The sequence below is a fragment of the Hemitrygon akajei genome, chromosome 21, assembly GCF_048418815.1.
Source record: "Hemitrygon akajei chromosome 21, sHemAka1.3, whole genome shotgun sequence".
Lineage (NCBI taxonomy): Eukaryota > Metazoa > Chordata > Chondrichthyes > Myliobatiformes > Dasyatidae > Hemitrygon > Hemitrygon akajei.
This window is the reverse complement of record NC_133144.1, coordinates 59,435,700-59,459,162: the sequence shown is the minus strand read 5'-3', so window position 1 is coordinate 59,459,162 and position 23,463 is coordinate 59,435,700. Positions and strand designations below refer to the sequence as shown.

The following is a 23,463-nucleotide window of genomic DNA, read 5'->3' as shown; positions in this document are numbered from 1 at the left end:
CCTTCTATGGCCTTCTATCCTCTCCTATCATATTCCCCTTCCTCCAGTCCTTTATCTCTGCCACTAATCGATCTCCTCCTGCTTTCACATATTACCTTCTACCTTGAATTTCTTCCTCCTCACCCCCACCTTTTTACTCTGACTTCCCATCTTATTTCCCCAGTCCTGATGAAGGATTTTGGCTTGAAATGTTTACTCTTTTCCATAGATGTTGCCTGGCCTGCTAAGTTCCTCCAGCATTTTGTTGTATTAATGAAAGATTCCTGCCTTGTGGCCTTTCAACAGCAAGTTTAAACCTAAATGTTGAAGCAACAGTGCTTGATTGTTCAACAACAAAATACTGCAGATGATGGAAATGGAAATAAGATAGAAGACAATGGAAATTCTCAGCAGCATTTATGGAGAAATAGTGTTAATATTTCAGGTTGATGACCTTTCATCCAGTTTTAATGACTGTTATTAAACTATTTAATAACTAAATAGTTATTAAACAGACTATTCACTCTGTCTTCTCTCTACACATACCAATAGATTTACTGAACATTTCTGATTTTTTAGTGAAAAAAGCAGATAGTGAAAAAATGAATTTGTTAGAGTAATGCTCAGTTTTTCACAAGGTTGTTGCTGTTTCTCAATTTGTACTCTTGCTTCTGAACTTGTAGATCCTTGTGTTCAAATGCAACGTGAGAAACTTCAGCAAGTAAAATTTAGAGTAACATACTTGTGCAGTACTGAGGGAATGTGAATACTGAGTGAAACAAATCTCAAGCTTATATATACTTTGTTATACAGATGTTGTCTGGTGAGGTGTTTTACAGCAATGCTTTCTGCTGTCTGTGGAGCTGAGATTTCTGCTCTTCTTTAAGCTGATGTTATGGGAGTTATCTTTGGTATACAGATCATTATTCACCCCCAAGCAGCATCACCATAAAATCAATGCATCATTATCACAATGCTCTTTTTAATAACTTTATGTTACATTTTAGCTGTTGTATCCTGCACTACAACAGTTAACTACTTATCAAAAATGCCTTATAAATAGTAAGCCATTTTAGGTTGTCCTGACTTGTCGAAAGATGTAGTGTCTTTTTCGCCGTCAAGTCTAAATATTTAATTATGTAAAACCATCTATTTTAGATAGACCTTCAAATCAATTGGTCAATTCTATGTATCTTGCAGTGCTGAAGTGTAGCTGTTATATAAACAACCAAATTTCACTAAGAATGCAATGTTTTCTTTCAAGCAGGTTGATCAAAATCTTGGGTGGAGGTTCTGTTTGCAAATGAGTCTGTCTGGTGTGTTGGCAATATTCACTCCTCAACCCACTTCTAAAGCAGAGCACCTGGTAATTAATGTATTCCTGTAGGAGCTTTTGGTATGTACATATTAGCTGCTCTGTTCTCTGTATTGCAATCATGAACACTTTTCAAAACCATTTCATCTTTTTTAACCATAGAGGTGGTCCTTAATATTTGTTTTCCTCAGCAGTATCAAGTAATTATATCTGTATATTAAGAGAGTCCGATCTCTGAATTTGGATTTTTGTTGATGTCTGTGGACTGTTGGATTTTGAACTGTTGCATTTTGCACCCCCTGCTGCTTACACTGGCTTTGAATTGCAATTACGTACACTTGGCAGTGAGACGGCAAATTTGAGGAAATGGTAGAAATATTCAGCGTGTATCTTACTGTTGGTATCATTGCCCGGAAAAATAAACAAAATGCACTGAATAAGAGTTACTTACTTCTTGATCTATGTCAACCCAAAATTGCTAAGTTTCTTTTCCTTTTAACTGAGCATTCCTTTCAGGTGGATAATCAAAGAGAGCAGGATGATTTTCCTTGTGATCTGGCCAACATCTGTCCCAATCCTAACAACTAAACTGACAACTGAAACAGAGAAGGTTTGTGTTTAAATTGGTTGATATGTTACCTATCCCAAAAGAGTGTTCATGTCAAAGATACTAAATAGGTAATGGGCCATTGTAAAGCAGTGTGGAAAATGGAATTAAGAGTCATGCTGAAGGAACAGGGATATGTCTGAATCAGTACGTTGTTTTCATTTATCTTGACTTTAGAACAAAGATGACAAGGAGTTTCTTTAGCTAGAGAGTGGTGAATCTGTGGAATTCATTGCCACAGATGGCTGTGGAGGCCATGTCATTGGGAATATTTAAAGCAGAGTTTGATAGGTTCTTGATTAGTAAGAGAGTCAAAGGTTATGGGATGAAGGCAGGAGAAAGGAGTTAATGGAATTAGTCAGCCAAGATGGAATGGCAGAGCAGACCCAATGGGCCAAGTAGCCTAATTCTGTTCCTAACATCTTATGGTTTTATGACTTATTGCTAATGCTGGGCTTCTCAATTGAAATACTGGAATGACTTATTTTGTGTTCTTTAAAACAATTTATAAACATAGTTTATCAGCATTTAACAGTTAAATCAGTTTATTGAGAAATATTGTTAGATTGGAGTGAAATTTGAGATCCACAAATAATAAAGGGCGTTGAAAAAAACATCAATCTGTGAACTTTCCTGTATATTAATTGTATCTTTGATGCCCTTGACTGTTTGTCTCTTATTTTCAGTTAAAACAGTGTCTGAAATAGTGATTAGTATTGGGACTGACCTGTTGCAGAGGATCTATTTTATAAAAGCACTAAAGCGGAAAGCAGGGATATAATTAGAGAGAACGTGACATGGGGTAATGTGGAAGATCTGTTTATTCCTGTTCTGTTTTCTGTCTGTTTAAACCTATTTTCAATCCATGGGTGCATGCATTAATTTTGCTAGTAACCTTTTAGTGTGGAACTTCATCAAAGACCTTCTGAAAATTTATGTTCACCACATTGGCAAGTTCTGCCTTATATGTTCTACTGGTTACATGATCAAAGAAAGTACAGCAGGCTTGTCAAATGAATAATCTTTTCTATATTGACTTTGTCTAATCTCTCTGACATTCTTCATTACATCCTTTTATAATAGATTCTAGCAGTCTGCCATCTACTGCTAATTGTTGTGTTTGACACCTTCCAAATTGCAGGAGCTTTTGACCAATCTGTAGAATTCTGTAAGGTTGCAATTAGTGCATTCATGATTTCCATGGCCTCCTGTTTTGGTATTCTAGGATTCAGATTATCTGACTCTGGGAAGTTTATCAGAATTTAGTCTTATTATTTTTTCAGGTTTTTTTAGTTATTGTTAATTTCTTTTAATTCCTCCGTATTATTAGATTTCTGATTTGCCAGCACTGCTGTGAGGTTATTTTTGTCCTCTTCTGCAAAGATAAAGTGGAAATATTGTATAAGTCCTCTATCATTTTTATAGTTTTCTTGGAAATGATTCTTGGTTTGTAGTTCATAAGTGAAAGGCAAAGTAAAAATGGGCAAATGTTAGAAATCTGAAATTACAAAAAAAACCAAAATGCTATAAATACACAGCAGGTCATGCAACATCTGTGCAAAGGATATTAGAGTTCAAAATTCAAAAGTTCAATGTACATTTATTATCAAAGTATATAACCCTAAGATTTGTCTTACCACAGACAGCTACAAAACAGAGACACTGTGGAAGCCATTGAAAGAAAATATCTGTGCTGTATTTTTCTATGACTCTAACAAACACCCAACGTGCAAATAAAGAACAAATCTCACAAATGGCAAAAAACAAGCAAAAACACAACATAAAAATCAAACCACAGAGTCATTGAAATGGTTAAGGAATGTTTAGTTCAGTTCATTTCGATTTAGTGCTGAGTCGTTCGTTATCTGCAGGCAACAGAGACAGTCCACCCCAATCAGAATCACATTAAATAGCAATAAAAAAGGAGAAACCGGAAACACAAATTACATGAACAGCAGAATCCAATCCACAAAATGCATTGACTAAACCTTGCCCAAAACCCATGACTCCAGCACCATCTTCTGGCAGCATCAAGCAAGAGCTAGAGAGAGACCGGTCAACCTGCTTGCCTTCTGGTTCTTCTTGATGTTAATTTCAATCTTGTTCAATGCTTTGATCATGGGCTCCAGGCTTCTTGGCCTCCAGGCCACACACTCCATTCCAAACCTCACTGAACTCCCTCAGAGACAGCAAAGCACCAGATTGCTCAGTCGGGCCTCAAACACACCACCAAAAGGTAAATCACAGGTTCCAATAGTAGCAGAATCATACTTGAAAGTAGTAGTAGTAAAGGAAGTAAAAATGGTTGTTTTGTGAACTGTCTGAAGGATGTTGTCTTTGGTCTTGCTGTTTGCTGATGTCATCTTCTTCAGGTCAATATTTCAGGTTGCTAAAAGGTGAACTCAGAATGGTAAATCTCTTTCTCACTCCATTCAGGCTGCCTGACCTGATGAGTACCACTTGCATTTTTCATTTTGTTAGTTCAAATTCATAAGCATGTTCTTGCAGACTACAAGAAGCTCTTAACCAAAAGTTCAGTTTTTTAAGTTTATTGTTTCATTCTTGGAATGATGGAAAGTAGCTAGCTCTGCTGGGTTATTTATGCTAATTAAATATGTTTATGTTAAAATTGTAATGCATATTTAATTTATTAAACATGTTGAAGTAAGGTATTTGTAATCTGTTTAAATGTTGATCTTAGTTTAGCCAAGATTATGACAAGGCAGCAGTGCAGGAATGGTTCTTTGCTATAGTGTCAAATATACAGGCCTTGCAGTGACCAAAGCTGCAGAACGGTTATAATTCAAGAAGCACACAGGACTGAAGGTCACATTATATGTGTTACTTTCCAAAAGAACTTCTGTTTGTATCATTAGAAGGAAGCAGACGTGGTTGGACAACTAAGCAGGATGAAAAGAGGTCTATTTTTGTTCAGTCAGATGATCATGTCATTAAGCACAGTATATTTTAGTAATGGTGCAGACAGAATGCGTCCTTAACTGTAGCTTGTGAAAGTACTGAAGTATATCGATGGAAGAGAATTCTGAAGAATCCACTTGTAGGCTCTACTTTTTCTCTGTATGTATGTTTTTGTCTGTGTACTCTGCAGTGGAAAAATCAAATGCTTTCTAAATCATCAGCGGATATTATTGCTGCTTAGCTGCAGATTCCTCTCGTTCTGTTGCTTAACAATCCACTTGTAGTTTTATTCTGGGGGGAGATTCAGTCATTTATACTTTTGGAAGATGCTAAGGTTGTGCCTTTCCCTACCTGAACAAAAGACTAGTTTACCTTTCTGTTTGATAGAGGACAGCTGAGCAGATTTCCATGGTATATATTAATATAGTTTAAAGTTGTGATGAAGAAACTATTTTGGTGTTGACAGTGTGAATATCATCTGGAAGCTTGAAAGTGCTTCAGTCAACACATATTTACAGTTTCAGTATCTCAAAAATTTGCTGACAGGCTTCCTTTTGTGTTATGGGAATTTGTGTATAAAATTTGCAATTTTTGCCACCAATTTCCCCTTCCTACAGATTTACATTCGTATTCTTATGTCTTTCTCAAATGGCTATACTTAAATGTGACCATACAGAGTGTGATTGTTCTTGTCTATTCAACAAAGTAATTCTGGTGTTCGAGGTCTCTGGTAGCTAAGCACTTCATTCACTTTCTTCCATTATTGCCTGTATTTCTAGTGTAATAGTTTGCATTTTTTTTGGCTGGGAGGTTTTAAAATGGTTTTGCTTCGTATTGGTATTTCATTATGGATGACTAGCTTGAGATTTATACCAATCATGTTTGTGTTGATTAAATTTGTGGCACATAAAATTGCAGAAAATTTACAATAGAGAAAGTGGTCGTCATCCAGCATTGTGTCAATGCTAGTTGAAAAGGACTGATCAAACCTAATAACATCTTCCATTACTTGCTCCATAGCCCTGTTGGACACAGTTAACATAGTATGCATATATCTTCCTTTTAATCTTGATAGAGTAGACTCTTGTTTTCACTATCGTTTATATTTCAATGAAAACAGTTCTTAATTCTATGATTTTCCAGTAATTTCAAACAGACAGACAGACATACTTTATTGATCCCGAGGGAAATTGGGTTTCGTTACAGTTGCACCAACCAAGAATAGTGTAGAAATATAGCAATATAAAACCATAAATAATTATGTAATAGTAAGTAAATAATGCCAAGTGGAAATTAGTCCAGGACCAGCCTATTGGCTCAGGGTGTCTGACACTCTGAGGGAGGAGTTGTAAAGTTTGATGGCCACAGGCAGGAATGACTTCCTATGATGCTCAGTGTTGCATCTCGGTGGAATGAGTCTCTGGCTGAATGTACTCCTGTGCCTAACCAGTACATTATGGAGTGGATGGGAGATATTGTCCAAGATGGCATGCAACTTGGATAGCATCCTCTTTTCAGATACTACCGTCAGAGAGTCCAGTTCTACCCCCACAACATCACTGGCCTTATGAATGAGTTTGTTGATTCTGTTGGTGTCTGCTACCCTCAGCCTACTGCCCCAGCACACAACAGCAAACATGATAGTACTGGCCACCACAGACTCGTAGAACATCCTCAGCATCGTCCGGCAGATGTTAAAGGACCTCAGTCTCCTCAAGAAGTAGAGACGGCTCTGACTCCTCTTGTAGACTGCCTCAGTGTTCTTTGACCAGTCCAGTTTATTGTCAATTCGTATCCACAGGTATTTGTAATCCTCCACCATGTCCACACTGACCCCTTGGAAGGAAGCAGGGGTCACTGGTGCCTTAGCCCTCCTCAGGTCCACTACCAGCTCCTTAGTCTTTTTCACATTAAGCTGCAGATGATTCTGCTCACACCATGTGACAAAGTTTCCAACCGTAGCCCTGTACTCTGCCTCATCTCCCTTGCTGATGCATCCAACTATGGCAGAGTCATCAGAAAACTTCTGAAGATGGCAAGACTCTGCAGTAGTTGGAAGTCTGAGGTGTAGATGGTGAAGAGAAAGGGAGACAGGACAGTCCCTGTGGAGCCCCAGTGCTGCTGACCACTCTGTCTGACACACAGTGTTGCAAGCACACGTACTGTGGTCTGCCAGTCAGATAATCAATAATCCATGACACCAGGGAAGCATCCACCTGCATCACTGTCAGCCTCTCACCCAGCAGAGCAGGGCGGATGATGAGGATTCTATATCATATTCTCAATATTTACTGCTTATTTATTGTTATTAACATTTTTATTTTTTGTATTTGCACAGTTTGTTGTATTTCATACATTGGTTATTTCTCTGTCCTATTGGGTGCAGTCTTTGATTCTATTGTGTTTCTTGTATTTACTCTGAATGCCTGCAAGAAAATAGATCTCAGGATTGTATATGGTGATGTATATATACTTTGATAATAAATTTACATTGAACTTTATTTGCCTCTTCTTTACCCTCTTTAGGGGACTCACATCTTTTTATAACATGGTGACTACAACTGTAGGATGTTCATATGCTGTATTCTGAATAGTGTTGTATGACATTCTTGTGCAAATTCCTTACTCTTCTACCTTGGCAAATAAAAATTAGATGAATACCACTTTTATGCCATCTAATTGACCTGTCTTGCTACCTTTAAGGTACTGACGTGCTCAAGGTCCTTTTGTTCTGCCATACCATTCAATATCCTTTCATTTATACTCAATACCTTCTATATGCTCTTGCCTTATTGTGTCTCTCCAAAGACCTTACCTTGCGATTCTCTCAACTATGTTCTATTTGCCACCTTTTTTATTTGTTGACTGCAGTTTCCTGTTTTTCATCCTCTGTGTTGAGCACATGGCCAATTTTTGATGCATTTGTAAACTAGTGTAGCTGGCCTCTGGTCAATCTCTTCTCGTCACTCCTGTTGGGCAGAAAATTTTAAAAAAAGTCCAAGAGCACAAACCACTAGACTCAAGAGCAGCTTCTAATCCATTATTATCAGATTCTTAAATGGTCTATATACTAAAGGATGAATTCTTGATCTTCCAGTGTACCTTGTTATGAATCTTAGATTTTATTTGGCTGCTTATACTATACTTTCTCTGTAATTGCAATGCTACATTCAGCATTCTGCTTACTTTTTACAACTTCAGTGTAATTATATGTGGTATCTGTCTGGAGAGCATGCAAAGCAAAAACTTTTCTGATTTTTTTTGGTACATGATACTAATAAACCAGTAATAAATTGTTAATATAATGACTAATTGAGGGGGCATAATTTTAAGGTGATTGGAGCAGATTATGTATATGGGGATGTCAGAGGTAAGGTGTTTTTTTTTACTCTGAGCGTGATTGGTACATGGAACTTGCTGCCAGGGTTGGTGGTAGAGGCAGATACATTAGGGACATTTAAGAAGCTCTTAGGCACATGGATGATAGAGAAAGCAAAGGCTATACAGGAGGGAAGGGTTAGATTGATCTTGCGGTAGATAAAAGGGTCAGCAGAACATTATGGACCAAAGGGTCTGTACTGTAGTGTTCTATGTTCTGTATGATGACTACAGTTAGGAGCCAAGTTCTGATCTCTGTGGAGCTTCATCTGTAACAAACTGCTCTCAATGACTTTTCATATTTCTTCCTCAAGGAATTTGAATATTTGTCAGAACAAATCCATATTTACTGTTCCTGGTCCATCATTTTCCAGATGGATATTTATAACTGTCCCAAATAATGAATTCTAGCAATTTTCATGCTACCCAATTTTAACCAGTTTTCAATAAGCTTATTATTCAGCAGTATAGCTTTATCAGTTTTCCAAATCCTTGGCAGCCAGAGAGAACCTTACCATATCCTCTGCCACCTCGGGCAAAATACTTTTTTAGCCCCATCCTATCCTTGGTTATCTTATTGCTCTTTGTATATCCTTGGTTAAGATAACCTATCCTTGAAAATTGCAGTGAAAGGTTCCAGAATTTCTTCTCATTTTCTTAAAAAGTGTGGGCTGTATTTCACACGGGCCAAGCAATTTATATTTTTGTGAAGATGGTAAACTACTTTTTTTTAAACCAAGTTTATCCTGTTTAATATTTTATACTCATTCACCTGAACTACAGTATCTGCATCATACCCTCCCCCCCCCCTTTTTTTGTAAAGGCAGTCATAAAATATTCATTAAGAACCTTACCATATCCTCTGCCACCTCCGGCAGAATACTTTTTTAGCCCCACCCTATCCTTGGTTATCTTATTGCCCTTGTATTGCCATCCTATGGTCCTGTATAGCCCAAAGACCTAAAAATCGTGGACAATGTTCTATTTTGTTATTTTTTTCATATTTCTTTAAACTGTGATTGAAGAGTAATTTCACCAGTTCCAGATTCAGGTTAGTCTGGAATATTTATATATCAGTCTGAAGTAGTTGCAAAATCAGGTTGGAAGCTACCCACACAATATTAAGAGTTGTTCCTCTAATCGTTTGGGTAGCCTCCAACCTGATGGCATGAACATTGATCTCTCAATCTTCTGGTAATGCCGCCCCTCTCCATTTACCATCCCCTTTTCCCTCTCTCACCTTATCTCCTCATCCGCCTGTCGCCTCCCTCTGGTACTCCTCCCCCCTTTTCTTTCTTCCATGTCCTTCTGTCTCTTTCACCAATCAATTTCTCAGTGCTTTACTTAATCCCTTCCCCTTCAGGAACTCAACAGGCCAGGCAGCATCTATTGGAAAAAAGGTACAGTCAATGTTTCAGGCCGAGTCCCTTCATCAGGACTGGAGAAAAATTGCTGAGGAGTTGATTTAAAAGGTGGGGGGGGGGGGGAAGGGGAGAGAGAAAAACACAAAGTGATAGATGAAACCTGAAGAGGGAGGGATAAAGTAAAGAACTGTGAAGTTGGTGATAGAGATACAGGCTGGAGAAAGGTGAATCTGGCAGAAGGCCATGGAAGAAAGGGGGGAGGAGCACCAGAGGGAAGTGATGGGCGGGTATGGAGATAACGTGACGGGGGAAAAGGGGATGGGAAAGGGTGAGGGGGGGGCATTACTAAGAAGTTCGAGAAATCGATGTTCATGCCATCAGTTTGGAGGCTACCCAGATGGAATTTAAGGTGTTGTTCCTCCAACCTAAGTGTGGCCTCATTACGACAACAGAGGAGGCTATGGATAGACATATCTGAATGGGAAGTGGAATTGTAATGGGTGGTAACTGGGCAATCCTGCTTTTTTTTCTGGCAGTCAGAGGGTAGGTGCTCGGTAAAGCTGTCTTCCAAACTACATCGGGTCTCACCTATGTACAGGAGGCCACACCGGGAGTACCAGACACAGTGCATGACCCCAAGAGGCTCTCAAGTGAAGTATCGACCCAACAGATTCACGGGTGAAGTGTTGATTAAATTTGATAATAATGTTGCTTAATTCAGAGTAAAGTTGCAAGGTTTTATGCTTGAGTTAATGTAATCTGTTCATAGTCTGCTCCCAATGAGGTAGTGGTGGGGTAGTAGTATATAACCTTGCAGGCCCTATATAGAATCATCAGCATTCAGTTAGATCTGTGTGAAATGTATTTCAGATGTTTTCTTTGAAATCTTGTGCATGGTGGAGGGAATTAAAAAGACCTGTAGCTGCAGAGATGGATATGTTGCAGCAATTCTTATGCCAGCTTCCCTTGTAATGGATATGTTGAAAAACATTTTAAGTGATTTTTTAAATTTGGATTTTCTCAGGATATAACAATTATCTGCAGAGTGGAGATCTGATAAACTTACACTTATTTGCCTCAGATAAGACTTTAAGACACAGAAAAACAGAATTAGGCCATTTGCCCCATCGTCTACTCTGCCATTCCATCATGAATGATTTATTATCCCTTTCAACCCCATTCTCCTGCCTTTTTCCCTATAACCTTTGATGCCCTTACTAATCAAAACCTATCAAACTACACTTTTAAATACTGTATACCCAATAACCTGGCCTCCACAGCCATATGTGGCCGTGAATTCCACAGATTCACCACTCTCTGGATAAACAAATTCCTCCTCATTTCTGTTCTAAGGAGACATCTTGTATTCTGAGCTGCGCCCACCTTCTGGTTCCAGACTCTCCTACTATTGGTTTGAGATGCTGCTGGTGAAGCCCATCTTACTGGCAGCAAACAAAGCAAAGAATACAATGAAGTACTTTATTATTAACACTTTTTCTTGTAAAATTTATGGTAAATGATCACTGCAAACAACGGAGAGGTGAGCAAAGGTGAGGCTGAGTCAAGGGTTGAAGTGTGCGGGTGGAAGGCGAGTTTGAGGCAAATTGGGGTGAAAGGAGCAGAGCAAAGGCAGATTTGAGATCTGCCCACCTCTGGTCTGGGCCCAGAGCATATCGATGTGATGGGGCCTGGATCTTGTGCTAGGAACTTTAGATGATTTAAATGCCAGACTGGATGGATTGAAAGAGCAGGGTGTCAGGACAAGAGGTGAAGGTCGGGCCAGTTCTGATCACTGTTCTCTGACTTTTACTTGGCTCTTTGCTGAACAGAGGATGAGGTGATGGGCTGCTCCAGCTGCTCTGGACTTCATGTCTCTCACTTTTGTTCTGAATGCTATTTGCTTACTTTTTTGTATGCATGATTTGGTTTTTTTTCCTTTGTTCACATTGGGTGTTTGGCAGTCTTTTTTTCAATGAGTTCTTTTGGATTTCTTTGTTCTGTGGCTGTGCATAAGGCGAATCTCAAGGTTGTATAATATATATCAGGGGTGATTGATAGAGTTGAACTGCATGTGCATGTAACGAGAGCTGTATAACTCCTTCTACCTTAGGCCACAAACTTTTCAATCACCCCTCGTACATGCTTTGATAATAAATGTACTTTGAACATTCAAACATTGTCTCCATATTCACTCTATCTACACCTTTCAATATTTAATAGGTTTCAGTGAAATTCCCCCTCATTTTTCTAAATTCCAGTGAGTACAGACCAGAACCATCAAACGCCCCTCATATGTTAGCCCATTAATTCCTGGGATCATTCTCATGAACCTCTTCTGGACCCTCTACAATGCCAGCAAATCCTTTCTTGGACAAGGGGCCCAATACTGCTCTCAATACTCCAATTCAGTCTGATAAAACCTCAGCATTACGTTGTGCATTATGTCTCTTTGCTGAAGTGAAGCTGGCAACCCAAGACACAAAATTAAGATTTAGACTAAGTCTGATGATATTTTGGCAGGTAAATTTATTGTCCAACTATGGTTTCATTTTGTTCCCATAATTCGTTTCTTTTATGTTAATTGACTTTCAACAGCTATATCAGGCAGCATCAGTGAAGAGAAGAACAAAGATAACGGGTGTCCTGTCTGATCTGATGGATATTTTTGTCATATTATTTTCATTGAGTTTCCAGCATATTTTGTGTTTTCCTTTTGCTTTACTTGTTCTCTACTTAGGCACACTACAATTGCCGCATGCAGTGTAGGTTTGGGGCCAGTTACCATTCTTTTACTGACTGTTTCACAGTTTTACAAAGAAGGGGTTCCGACTTGGCAATGGCATCCGTGATATTGAATCTCTTGCTGTTGCTTTGAGCTCTCAGCTAAAGTGTGAATGCATTTGCATGGGTCGTGATTATATTACAGATTCTGGGATCCTTCTTCAAGCTGGCTTGGGGGAGTTGGAAAAAAATTTGTTTAAATTTTGAGTGATATGCTTAGCACCTTCAATCCAAGAGATGAAGGGTAAAGAAAATTGTGGAGTGGATAGTGAAGGGGCATTTAAAGGAAGTAATTTATTTTTAGTTATATGGAAATAGTCTACATTGGATTTTTTTTTTGTTATCTTTAGGCCTCATTCCAGCGATCAAATAGTCATGACAAAGTCCGAAAAATAGTTGCTCAAGAAGGACGGGCAGCCAGAAACCTGATTGCATGGAGTGTTCCCTTGGAAAATAAAGATGATGATGGTAAGCTTAATTATTCTCTTGTGTTGTGACTATGATCGGAGTTCAAAACTAACTTTGGTTATAATGCTTTTTTTTTGGGCTGTGTTGATATTGTGAATTGGGCTGCACAGCTAGAAAACAAGATTTGGAGATGAAGCTGACTGTAATGTATCACTTTCAATGCTTGATAACTAGTTTGAGTATTCCATGAGGTTTGCTGAACTGGTTGCCCAACTTGAAAAGCCAGAAACTTGCTAATCCATCACTGTAGGTTTTAGACAAGAAAGGATATGATATGGGGGTATCCACACAAGGATGTTGGCACAAGAAATTGGAAGCAGTAGTAGGATTTGCACTAATAGTTGCTCTGCCATTCAGTAAGATCTTTACTCAGAATGTCACATTCCTGCCATATCCCTTGATTTCTTTATTATCTAAAAGACCAGTCAATTTTTATTCCCTGACTGGACTGAGAATTCTCATGATTCACTCTTTTGTACATGCACAACTTTCTTCTTATTTCAGTCGTGACTGGGCAGCCACTTACTTTGATACTTTGAATTCTGGTTTCAGATACTTTAGTAAATGGAAATGTCATCCCTATTTCTACCATGTCTAATGCTGTATGTAGGAATTTCATGCGTTTCAATGAGATCATATAATCTCAAAAATACAAGCTCAGTTATATAGTTGAGACTGCACCTGGAGTATTGTGTACATTTTTTAAATCTCCTTGCTGAAACATAAAGATATGTCTGCTATTCAGGGAGTATGAGGAAAATTCCTGGAAGACTACCGGTAGGTGTTTGTTTTCTTGAGTTTAGAAGGATGAGAGGCAATCCCATTGAAACATGGTAAAATTCTTAACAGGGCTTGAGAGGGTGGTTGCAGAAGATATGTTTTCCTGGTTTTGGACTCCATTCCAGGGGTTACAGTCTTGAAATAAAGGCTCAGCCATTTGGAGTAGAAATGAGAAGAAATTTCTTGGTCCAAATGGTGGTGAATCTTTATAATCCTTTACTTGAGAGCTGTATTGTAGTGTGTTTTCACGTCAAAGAGAGAGATAGATTTTGTTTCTGTTTCACATATTGTGACTGGAAAATAATGTAATACTAAACCTTCTCAGTAGATGGTGGTCAAGTGATGCTAAAACTAGCAAAAGTGGCTAATGTTGACTCAACACTTGTGAGAAATTAAACATCTTTTCAATTTTATTTTGTAAAAATACAAACGGGTCACAATACTTTCAATAGTGAAAGATATACATTTTTAAAAATATTGGTATCAATGGTTTTCTTCCTGAAGTCCCAGCCAGTATGTTGTACCTGGAATTTTATGCATAAGAGGAAAACCATTCTGCTCATTGAATCAATAAAGAATTTACAGATTATCTCACTTTTCAGCTGAGACATTTCAAATGCTCTCGCAGTTTAAAAACAATGAGGGCTTTAGCCTCTAATATCATTGGACGGTGAATTCCTGATCCCTATTATTCTCTGAAGAAAAACAACTTTTATTCACTCCATTCTAATTCTTCCACCAATTAACTTAAAACTCCATTTCTGGTTATTAGAACATAGAAAACCTACAGCACAATACAGGCCCTTTGGCCCACAATACAGGCCCTTTGGCCCACAATACTGTGCCGAATACATAGGTACTTCAGAAATTGCCTAGGGTTACCCATAGCCCTCTATTTTTCTATGCTCCATGTACCTATCCAAGAGTCTCTTAAAAGATCCTATTGTATCTGCCTCCACCACCGTTGCTGGCAGCCCATTCCACCCTCTTGCCACTCTGAGTTTATATAAAAAAATACTTGTCCCTGACATCTACTCTGTACCTACTACATAGAACATAGAATAGTACAGCACATTACAGGCCCTTCGGCCCACAATGTTGTGCCAACCCTCAAACCCTGCCTCACATATAACCCTCCACTTAAATTCCTCCATATACCTGTCTAGTAGTCTCTTAAACTTCTCTAGTGTGTCTGACTCCACCACTGACTCAGGCAGTGCATTCCAAGCATCTTAAAACTGTGCCCCCTCACATTGGCCATTTCAGCCCTGGGAAAAAGCCTCTGACTATTCACACGTTCAATGCCTCTCATCATCTTTTACGTCTCTATCAGGTCATCTCTCATCCTCCATCATTCTAAGGACAAGCACACTCAACCTATTCTCATAAGGCATGCTCCCCAATCCAGGCAACATCCTTGTAAATCTCCTCTGCATCCTTTCTATAGTTTTTACATCCTTCCTGTAGTGAGGTACTGTGCTCAGTTCTGGTTACTCCAAGTGGGGTTTGATCAGGGTCCTATATTGCTGTAACATTACCTCTCGGCTGTTGAACTCAGTCCCACGGTTGATGAAGGCCAATACACTGTATGCCATCTTAACCACACAGTCAACCTGCGCAGCAACTTTGAGTGTCCTGTGGACACAGACCCCCAAGATTCCTCTGATCCTCCACACTGCCAAAAGTCTTACCATTAATACTATATTCTGCCATCATATTTGACCTACCAAAATGAACCACCCACACTTATCTGGGTTGAGCTCCATCTGCCACTTCTCAGCCCAGTTTTGCATCCTATTGATTTCCCGCTGTAACCTCTGACAGCCCTCTGCACTAGCCACAACACCCCCAACCTTTGTGTCATCAGCAAATTTACTAACCCATCCCTCTACTTCCTCATCCAGGTCATTTATAAAAATCATGAAGTGAAGTGGTCCTAGAACTGATCTCTGAGGCACATCGCTGGTCACTGACCTCCAGGCAAAATATGACCCGTCTACAATCATTCTTTGCCTTCTGTGGGCAAGCCAATTCTGGATCCACAAAGCAAAGTCCCCTTTGGATCCCATTTCTCCTTACTTTCTCAGTAAGCCTTGCATTGGGTATCTTACCAAATTCCTTGCTGAAATCCATATACACTACATCTACTGCTTTAACTTCATCAATGTGTTTAGTCACATCCTCAAAAAATTCAATCCTGTTGACTATTCCTAATCATATTATGCCTCTCCAAATGTTCATAAATCCTGCCTTTCAGGATCTTCTCCATCAACTTACCAATCACTGAAGTAAGACTCACTGGTCTATAATTTCTTGGGCTATCTCTATTCCCTTTCTTGAGTAAAGGAACAAATCTGCAACCCTCCAATTCTCTGGAACCTCTCCCATCCCCATTGATGATGCAAAGATCATTGCTAGACGCTCAGCAATCTCCTCCTTCGCCTCTCAGAGAAGCTTGGGGTATATCTGGTCCTGTCCCGGTGACTTGTCCAACTTGATGCTTTCCAAAAGCTCCAGCACATCCTCTTTCTTAATGTCTATATGCTCAAGCTTTTCAGTCCGCTGTAAATCATCCCTACAATTGCCAAGGCCCTTTTCCGTAGTGAATACTGAAGCAAAGTATTCATGAAGTACCTCTGCTATCTCCTCTGTTCCATACACACTTTTCCACTGTCACACTTGATTGGTCCTATTCTCTCATGTCTTATCCTCTTGCTGTTCATATACTTTCAGAATGCCTTGGGGTTTTCCTTAATCCTGCTTGCCAAGGCCTTCTCATGTCCCCTTCTGGCTTTCCTAATTTCATTCTTAAGCTTCTTCCTTTTAGCCTTATAATTTTCTAGATATCTATCATTAACTAGTTTTATAAACCTTCCATAAGCTTTTCTTTTCGACTAGATTTTCAACAGCCTTCCTGTCTCATTGGAACATGCTGAACGCCATGTAAATATCCCCTAAGTATTTGCCACATTTCTTCTGTAAATTTCCCTGAGAACATTTGCTCCCAATTTATGCTTTCAAGTTCCTGCCTGATATATTTTCCCCTTGCTCCAATTAAACACTTCCCTAACTTGTGTGTTCCTATCTCTCTCCATGCTGTGGTAAAGGAGATAGAATTGTGATCACTACCTGCAAAATGCTCTCCCACTGAGAGATCTAACACTTGAGAAGGTTCATTTCCCAATACCAGATCAAGTACAGCCTCTCCTCTTGCAGGCTTAACTACATATTGTGTCAGGAAACCATCCTGAACAGACCTAACAAACTCCGCCCCATCTAAACCCCTTGCTCTAGGGCGATGCCAATCAATATTGGGGAAATTAAAATCTCCCATCACGACAACCCTGTTGTTATTGTCCCCTCCATTCAGAAAATTGATTGTGACATAATTTCATTCATCTCTTTTAATCAAACCTCATTTTCTGAAGTGAGCCATATTTTCCGGCAAATTTTCTGCACCCTTCCCAGGGTTATTATATTCTCCCTGTAAAGTGGTAACTAGAACTTTAGTGATGGATTTGGCCTAACTAGCATTTTGTGCAATAAAATCAGAGAATATTGGACATACTCAGGTCAGGCAGCAGACTGTGAATAGAAAAACAAAATTCACAGTTTAGGGCAATCAGTGACCTTTCATCAGAACTGGAAAATGGAAAAACATGTATGATTTATGTTTTTAGAGATGTAGAGTGGTGAAGAGAACAATCAGAATGTCAAGATTGTCTTGTTGACACAATTACTTTTGGTGCCATGTAAGAGAGAGATTACTTAAGCTCTTTCTAGCCTCCAACCTGATGACATGAACATTGACTTCTCTAACTTCCGTTAATGCCCCTCCTCCCCTTCTTACCCCATCCCTGACATATTTAATTGTTTGTTTTTTCTTCTCTCTCTCTGCCCATCACTCTGCCTGTTCTCCATCTCCCTCAGGTGCTCCCCCCTTCTTTCTCCCAAGGCCTCCTGTCCCATGATCCTTTCCCTTCTCCAGCTCTGTATCACTTTCGCCAATCGCCTTTCCAGCTCTTAGCTTCACCCCACCCCCTCCGGTCTTCTCCTATCATTTTGCATTTTCCCCCTCCCCCCACTACTTTCAAATCTCTTACTATTTTTCCTTTCAGTTAGTCCTGACGAAGGGTCTCGGCCCGAAACGTTGACAGTGCTTCTCCTTATAGATGCTGCCTGGCCTGCTGTGTTCCGCCAGCATTTTGTGTGTGTTGTTTGAATTTCCAGCATCTGCAGATTTCCTTGTGATTACTTAAGCTCATCACCCGTATTGGGGTATAGGCTGCCGGCAACAGCTCCTCTGTCCTGGAACAGTCCTGGTTCAGTCCTGTTCCCAGGTATAGTCCATCTTCGAAGATTCTTCCTCTCCCAGGGATGATGTCTTGAGTTTCTCTAGCTCTGGGCTTTTATGGGATGGGGTTGCTAGTATCATGCCCAACACAAAATCACAGCTGGGCTGGGGCTGAACTAAGAGAAGGAAATTAATACTTGAAAACTATTACTTGCTTCCAGTTCTGCTACACAGGATTGGCTGGTTATCTGAAATTGCAGAATTCATTTTTGATGAAAATCATAGATTTTGTTGCTTAGTTACAATAATATCCTGTGTTTGACTTATCACAAATATTATGATTATTTTCAAGCCCTACACTGCTTCTGCGATGCCTTTGTTGCCCAACTCCTGTATTTATGATGTAAATCCATCATGAGGTGGCTTTGTCTTTGAAAGATTCACAACATTTCAGAAATCAAGTATTATTAATTACTCCTATGCACAGGCAGTGCATAGTTGGATGAGGAGTCACGCTTTCGCTAATGTGGCACAATGTGTGTCTGTTCACTCCATTTTACAACAGAGGAACAATTTTACAACAATGGCTCCATTCTATTTTTTCCACTTCCATTTATTTTAATCATGTATGATAACTTGTTTATTACTTCATCCCCAATAATGCAATTAGTCCAATTTTCGCTCAGGGCTACAATATGAGTATTACTCTTAGATTTCTAATGGAACCAACCTATACAGAATCATCTAATAGTGATCTAGCAGGTTTCCCTTTCTTACTTTTCTATTTTGAAACCTTTGCTTAGGGCCTCTCTCCAGGATAGTTCATGAGGATAGAAGTTTGCAGTGTGACGATAATTGGTACTTCTCCACACGCAGTACCATCATGTCTGTCATGCATTGAAAATGAGAATTTTAGGGACAGAGCAAACAGCCATAAGACATAAAATATAGGAACAGAATCAGGCCATTCAGCCTATCGAGTCTGCTGTGCCATTTGATCATGGCTGATTAATTATCCCTTTCAACCCCATTCTCCCACCTTGTCCCTGTAACTTTTGATAGCCTTATTAATCAAAAATCTATCAACCTCTGCTTTAAATATACCCAATGGTTTGGCCTCCATAGCCATTCTGTGGCATTGAGTTCCATAGATTCACCACCCGCTGGTTAAGGAAATTCCTCCTCATTTCTGTTGTAAAGGCATCCTTCTGTTCTGAGGCTGTACCCTCTGGACCTAGACTCTCTGATTAAAGTAAACATCCTTTCCACGTCCACTTTATTCAGGTCTTTCAAAATTTGACAAGTTTCAATGAGGTCCCCTCTCAAATGTAAAAAGTACTATGCAAATCAAATTTATTTTGGTGAGAAGACGGCAGATTCAAACAATGCATCATCTATGAGCAAAGGATTATAAAATGTAAGATATTTTCCATCACTTTTAATAACTTCACCTAAGGAGTAATGTAGAAGAGTGTGCTGTTTATGCTGGTGGTGGAAACCCTGTAGAAAATATGATTACAGCTCTGATTTCTAAAACCACATCAACAAAATTTTTCTTAAGAAAACTGTAAAGTTAGGAAACATATTTTAATAACATGACAAAAATGATGTCAAGGACAATCTAGCACACAGAATGATCAAAGATGCTGTTTTATCTGTTTTTTGACCCTAAAGAACGTCAGTGGCTTTTTTAGAAACTTGCAATTTGTGCAATTGTATTCTTTTTGTGATGCATCACAATGTTTAGTCTTGCTGGGTATTTTCCACTTTCCATTACAGCTTGGACATTTTGCCTCTGCATCCAGAGATAAAGCAGCTAAGACGATGCTAATTTTTCCCCGGTTGAATCGAGGGTATGGTATTGATTATTGGGAAAGTGGATCCTACGAATGGGCTGTCAGCGGTCAAGTTACATGGTCAAACAGTAGAAAATCAATGGATGTGATGGGATACTGCTTGAAGGGATCAATGTTTTTAGTACCACAAGAGCATCAATAAAAGCGAGCTGGGGTTTGTCATTTGTAAATTCAGCACAATTACTGGTTTAAAATGGCTCATAATGACAGGCTGCCTTGCTAACTTATTTTGGAGATAATGGCTGTGCATCAAATTTTATTTGTCACATCTGTTATGTTTATTTGGCAAGTCTCAATCTAAAGTGGGTATGGGATAACAAGCCACGGTAGAAATAGATAAAGCATTAAGAGCTGCAGGAGATAAACTGAATTGACAGGAAAAAAATAAGGTTATGAAAATTCAAAATTAAATACCTCTGGAGCAGGATTTAATATGTAGGTCTGATGTTTCTTCATTAAGGTGAGGCAGTATTGTGGAGAAAGTAATAACATTGCTATTCAGATATCGGCAAATACGGCAAAAATAATAACAGGAATTGCTTATTTAAGATGGATGGATTCCAACATTTTTTGTGTGGGAAGTAAGTGTAGGCAATTAAAACTAATTGGTTGATTGATGTAATAGCAGCCGGAATAATGCTAAAATATTTTCATAAGTATTTTTATAGTGCCACATTATGTTGTGTTAGTTATTAAATTGTGTTAGTTTTCTTTCATTTTTCAAGAATGAAAGCTCTTGTTTCAGTACAGTGTTGACCATGAATTTCACTTCGGTAACACTTTTTAAACAAAATTATTGCAGGAAAATCCAAGACTCACAACAGTGGAAAAACACGGGAGACAGTGAAATCACAGCGATCTGTTCCAAGTTCACAGAGGATTTTAAAACAGGTACTGATGGGAATTAATGAGTGCTGGTTTTAAACATCTGAATAATCTATTATAGCTCTGAAGTCCAAGCACAGTTTATGTGGACATGTTCTAATGAAAGCTATGCTATTAGATTAAGCAGAATCTGCTGATGTAAACCTCTATTGTTATGTAACTTTGATTATGTAAACCTGCATATGTATTACAAGCTCAGCATTTTTTTTGTTGTGGTTTTCCAGAGGGAATAATTATTTTGAGACACGTTTATGTCAATAGTTTTCATTATAATTATAAACATTAAAATTATGATCTTTTGAAGTAAGAACTGGATGTACAGCATCATATTTTAGCCACAAGGTTCTTAATTGAATACTTGACGATTTTCATTCACATTTTATTATTTTTGACAGACAGTACACTAAATCCTGAAATTGGAATTTTAATTGAGGAGTGAACTAAGGGCTGAATATTTCATTTTTAATTTTTATTTTATTTAGGGGTGTTTTGTTATGATTGTTTTGGAAGCATTCATTTTTGTGTTTTTTAAACCAACATTGGACAAATACAATGGTTTTCTGCCTCACACTTATGGTGATCTAGGTTCAATTTTGACCACAGCGCTGTTTACGTGGAGCTTGAACATTCTCCCTGTGGCAACATTGGTTTCCTTTTCGTGTTCAGTTTTCCTCCCACAACCAAAGACATCCTGGTTCACAGATTAATTGACTATTGCAATCAATCCTGGAGTGTAGGTGAGTGAGTGAATCTGGGAGAGTTTGATGAGAATGTGGGGAGAATAAAATGGGAATAGTGTAAGATTAGTGATGTTCAGCATTGACTTTGTAGGCTGGAAGACTGGATTCCATACCATGTGGCTCCATGAGTATGACTTTTTTCTTCTAATGAGGTGGTAGAGGAGGAGGCAAAAATTTGTATGTCAACCATGCTATTGATGTCTATTCATCCAAAAGCATTAATAGTTTATCAAGCACTGTAATATATTGTTCAATGCAGCAGTCAACCTGCATATTGCAATGGTCCTCAAACAGTACTTTGATAAAGGTCCGATGCTGTTTTAGGTATTATTCAGGGATAAAGATGATCTAGGCAGAGCTATTCTTCAAGTTGCAATGTGGAATTATTTTGTACTGATCAGTGAGGAAAAGGGGTCCTAGTATAACTTCTTCATTCTAAAGTTAAAACACTTCTGGTACTGCATTGAAATTAGTCCATGCTTTATGTTAAAATTTCGAGTGTGCCTTACCCCAAGATCTCCAGAAGTGAGACCTCAGCTAACTGAGGTACCTGGAAATCCATGTCTTTAAGCATTATTGGCTAAAATGTACATTCATAGTATTTGCCTTTTTGCTTTTCAGTTTCTCTATGGGGGTAGATAAACTATCTTAATTTCTAAAATTCCATACTGTCTGCAATCACCTCTTTAATAGAATGGCAAGGTGGCAGGACGTATTCAGGGAACCATCTCACTTACTCTGCAGCAGTATAACACTGAAGTGGATAAAGACCGGAAGATCCTACGGTATATCATACGGACAAGCCCCCTCTGTTCTTCAAGTTTCTGGAAACTTTTATACAGGGGTTGTTATACTTCAGAAATATGTAATATCTACTGGAATACCAATAAGTGACATACTTTTTGGTTTTAGCTAGAGTGGGTAATAGCATTAACATTTTAATTTAATAGACTGATTCTATGAAAAGAAGTTTCTCCTGCTTGACAAATTTTCAGTGATGCAATATCTGTATGCCATATATAAAGTCTAGCTACTGTTTAAAACTTGCAGGAGGCTCCCAGGTAATAACTTCCCATCAATACTTTTCAAATTCAAAAGATTACTACAGGCAGTCCCCGGGTTACGAACGAGTTCCGTTCCTGAGCCTATCTTTAAGTCGGATTTGTACATAAGTTGGAACAGGTACATCCGGTATTATTTAGCATCAGTTAGTCAAACGTTTGTCTTAGTATATAGTGTCTATTTTACCTTCCTATGCATATAAAACACTTAAGAAATGTATGTACTGTATTTCAATAATTAAACCACTGTGTTGCTTAGTAATAATTGTAGCTTTCATCGGGGCAGGGCCTTTCACATGCTCAATTATTCTCACTTTATCCTTTAAAATTGTTCCGATCGTTGACCGACTGTAGCCTAACGCTTTTCCAATGACAGATGGCATTTCACCTTTTTCTGACCACTTTATTTTTCCACCTTATTTTCAACCATGATTGTTTTCCTTTTCTTTGATGCATCACCAGCACTTGCTCAGATTTACACTTTGGACATGGTTACAAGGATAAATACGAGAAAATTTTAAGCCAAATACAAAGTTACACACTCAGCACAGTGTGTAACGGCAACAGGATCCGACTTAAAATAGTGGGACAGCATTCACTTTCCACAAGGCGACAAACCGCTGAAGCCACGCGATTTTTTCATGAGCGTCACAACGTAGTGCGTGCGTTCGTTACTACGAACCATTGTATTTAACTCAGATTTTCAATATAATAGGCTTTGTAGCAGGCCGAACATAAGTACAAGTTGTTCGTAAGTTGGACGTTCATAACTCATGGATTGCCTGTACTAATATTAAATTACTTCCACTATTTGTAATGTCTGTTAATAGGGTGCAGTTTTGGATTTGGCAATCTTGCTTCACTCAGTGTGCTGCATAACATATTGTAAAATATGTTTGTTACTTTTACCTGGAGTTGTTGAAGAACAGATCATAAACACAGTATGTCCTGCAATTTGGTACATAGCTTGTGTCATCTGTCTTAGACTTCTGCTGGCACAATGTAGTCATGGTATATATTGGAAAACATGGAAATG

At 38.7% G+C, this 23,463-nt stretch overlaps 1 protein-coding gene across 5 annotated transcripts in view; it reads left to right on the top strand.

Moving 5' to 3' along the window:
• Positions 1-23,463, top strand: part of scaper (S-phase cyclin A-associated protein in the ER) — a 327,794-nt gene that overhangs the window by 3,187 nt on the left and 301,144 nt on the right. For 2 of the 5 annotated variants that reach the window (XM_073025528.1, XM_073025526.1), the window contains exons 2-3: positions 12,694-12,811; positions 20,544-20,632. In XM_073025528.1, coding sequence (XP_072881629.1) covers positions 12,694-12,811; positions 20,544-20,632 — 207 coding nt within the window. Of the gene's footprint in view, positions 1-4,118; positions 4,138-4,875; positions 4,980-12,693; positions 12,812-20,543; positions 20,633-23,463 lie in introns of those variants that run through there. The other 3 variants (XM_073025530.1, XM_073025531.1, XM_073025529.1) reach the window with 3 other exon arrangements.